The sequence below is a fragment of the Gnatocerus cornutus genome, chromosome 3 (assembly GCF_029298725.1).
Source record: "Gnatocerus cornutus isolate USDA-ARS CGAHR chromosome 3, icGnaCorn1.1, whole genome shotgun sequence".
NCBI classification, from domain to species: domain Eukaryota; kingdom Metazoa; phylum Arthropoda; class Insecta; order Coleoptera; family Tenebrionidae; genus Gnatocerus; species Gnatocerus cornutus.
In genome coordinates, this window is record NC_142235.1 from 66,559 (window position 1) to 68,680 (window position 2,122).

Below are 2,122 nucleotides of genomic sequence, written 5' to 3' on the forward strand. Positions count from 1 at the left end.
GAGCTTTGTCAACTATGAGCGTATGTAAATTTTCAAAATTTTATCTTTAAAATTAAAGACGATTTTGGGGGTGGACACAAGTGTTGCCGGACCCTGTATAGAAGTATCTTATATGGTAATTGTGAACAATAACATTAGTGCTACACATATACAGGGTGGCCCATCTAAGACTTTCGGGCTCAATATCTTTGTTATTTATGAACGGATTTTTCCAAAATTTAAAATATAATTTCTTGAATAGGTAAGGATGATATGACATTACCAGCGTCATCCTTGTCTTAAAAATGTTAATTTTACTTGTCTTATTTTAAATTTTAATTAGTTAAAAGTTATGTCATTTTATAAAACAGCAATAATTATACGCGTGTGCCAAAAATCAACAGTCTAGCAAGTCAAGTTGCCGAGAAAAAGACAAAAAAGGACCTCAACATTTCAAAATTTTATGATAGGTATATAGGTTTCAGCCAAGAAAAGTACTATTTAAAAACACTTAAAATTCGTCTTTTTACCCTGTTTTTTTCTGTTGGGCTACTTCAGAACAAAAATGTATTGGGCCACATGCCCTTCAGAACACTTTGTGTTTTTAGTCATTTTGTCCTAATTTTAAAGGTATATTTAAAAAGCAGATATTCTCATCTCAAACTCATCTAGATAACCATTTTAAACGAAAATTGATAGATTTTTGAGAAATTTGCCCGGTTTTTCCAAACGTACCCTTTCAAAAAAGTCAAAATTTTAAGAAATATATCTTGTTTTATAAAACGTGAATACGGTTTTGTCCAAACAAATTTCTCTTTAAAAAATACTTAAAATTAGGAATTTTACCTTGTGTTAAAGACTTTTTTTCCTGTTAGGCCCCCTCAGCACACATCATTTTTTTGGCAAATATACTATGTTGCTCAAAGTACTTAATTTTAAGTAAAAATTTTAAGAAAGCTACCCTGTTTTTCTGACGGGCCACTTCATCACAAAAATGAATACGGTTTCAGGCAAACAAATTCACCTTTGAAAACACTTAAAATTCGCCTTTTTGCCTTGTTATTTTTTTGTTGGGTCACTTTTTGCTGGGCGATACGTTTGTTATTGTGATTCCTCTATAATAATAATAAAATATTATCTAGTACTTATTTTTTTTTATTCTGAGCTTAATGTTGACGAAAAAACAGTTGTTATGGATGATGCTGGACTCTTTGGGGGAGATGGTGTCCCCGAACATGCTGGCGAGGGACATGGTGCTTCAATCCCTGTCGTGTAACTGTAAAAACAATACAGTTTGTATTGTATCGTGTGGGTTATACAATATACAAACGCAAGATGTTATTTTTAATATTATAATGCTACTTTAAATTCACATCTATTTTTTTAATAAATATTTTTTTCCTTGTGGTCTTTTAAACAACTTTAAGACTTATAAATTAAATAGTAGAGAAATTTTTCTTACTTAACACTTCTGCAAAAAGCCTCCATTGCTTCTGGAGACCCAAACTTTAGGATCACAAGTTTCTTATTTCTGAGTTGAACGCGTAATTGGTCTCCATCTATGCAGCTAATCACAATTATTTCATCCTTATAGTAAAATCCATCGTAAATCGCATTGAACGAGTTAAACGCGACGGCAGTTTTTAGAATCGACATCCATACATCCGTCTCTGGAAAACCATCGAACCTGATCGTGAGATTTTTGAACACACTCATCTCGGCCACTCGTTGTTTTAGTCTGACCATCTATTCGAAAGAAAACAGATTTTACTAAAAATATTAACAAGAGAGGAACGTACCCTGCTTTTTTGTTTTATAAGAAAAACTCTTCCCCACTGCACACGTGAACAACCAACAGCGTATAGCGCATAGGTTATGCTCAGGGTCTGTCAGCTCGGGCTAAAAACATGGTATCATGTAGTAATTATGAAGATTAAGAGAGGGCGCTTTATGGGGAAATGCAAATTTTTTTGCAGTTGCCAGTTTGCAAAATTAATCTGTTAACTGTAGTTCGAGCGTTTGAATGATAGAAAAGTCACTAAATCAAAAAAAAGTGTACCATACGCGCGAAAATTAAAATAACAAAATAACCCCAGTTACTGACAACCCTGTCAACCCATTTCGCGTGAATTTAGTGTTTTAG

At 33.1% G+C, this 2,122-nt stretch overlaps 1 protein-coding gene across 1 annotated transcript; it reads right to left on the reverse strand.

The window, feature by feature from the left end:
* Positions 1-850: 850 nt before the first annotated feature.
* On the reverse strand, positions 851-1,864 carry LOC148176697 (uncharacterized). Its single transcript, XM_088031686.1, has 5 exons — positions 1,779-1,864; positions 1,442-1,725; positions 1,165-1,255; positions 1,004-1,094; positions 851-960 (listed from the first exon to the last, which is right to left on the reverse strand). The coding sequence occupies exons 2-5, from the start codon at positions 1,723-1,725 to the stop codon at positions 851-853; spliced, it is 576 nt and encodes a 191-aa protein (XP_087887812.1). The 5' UTR covers positions 1,779-1,864.
* Positions 1,865-2,122: the final 258 nt, after the last annotated feature.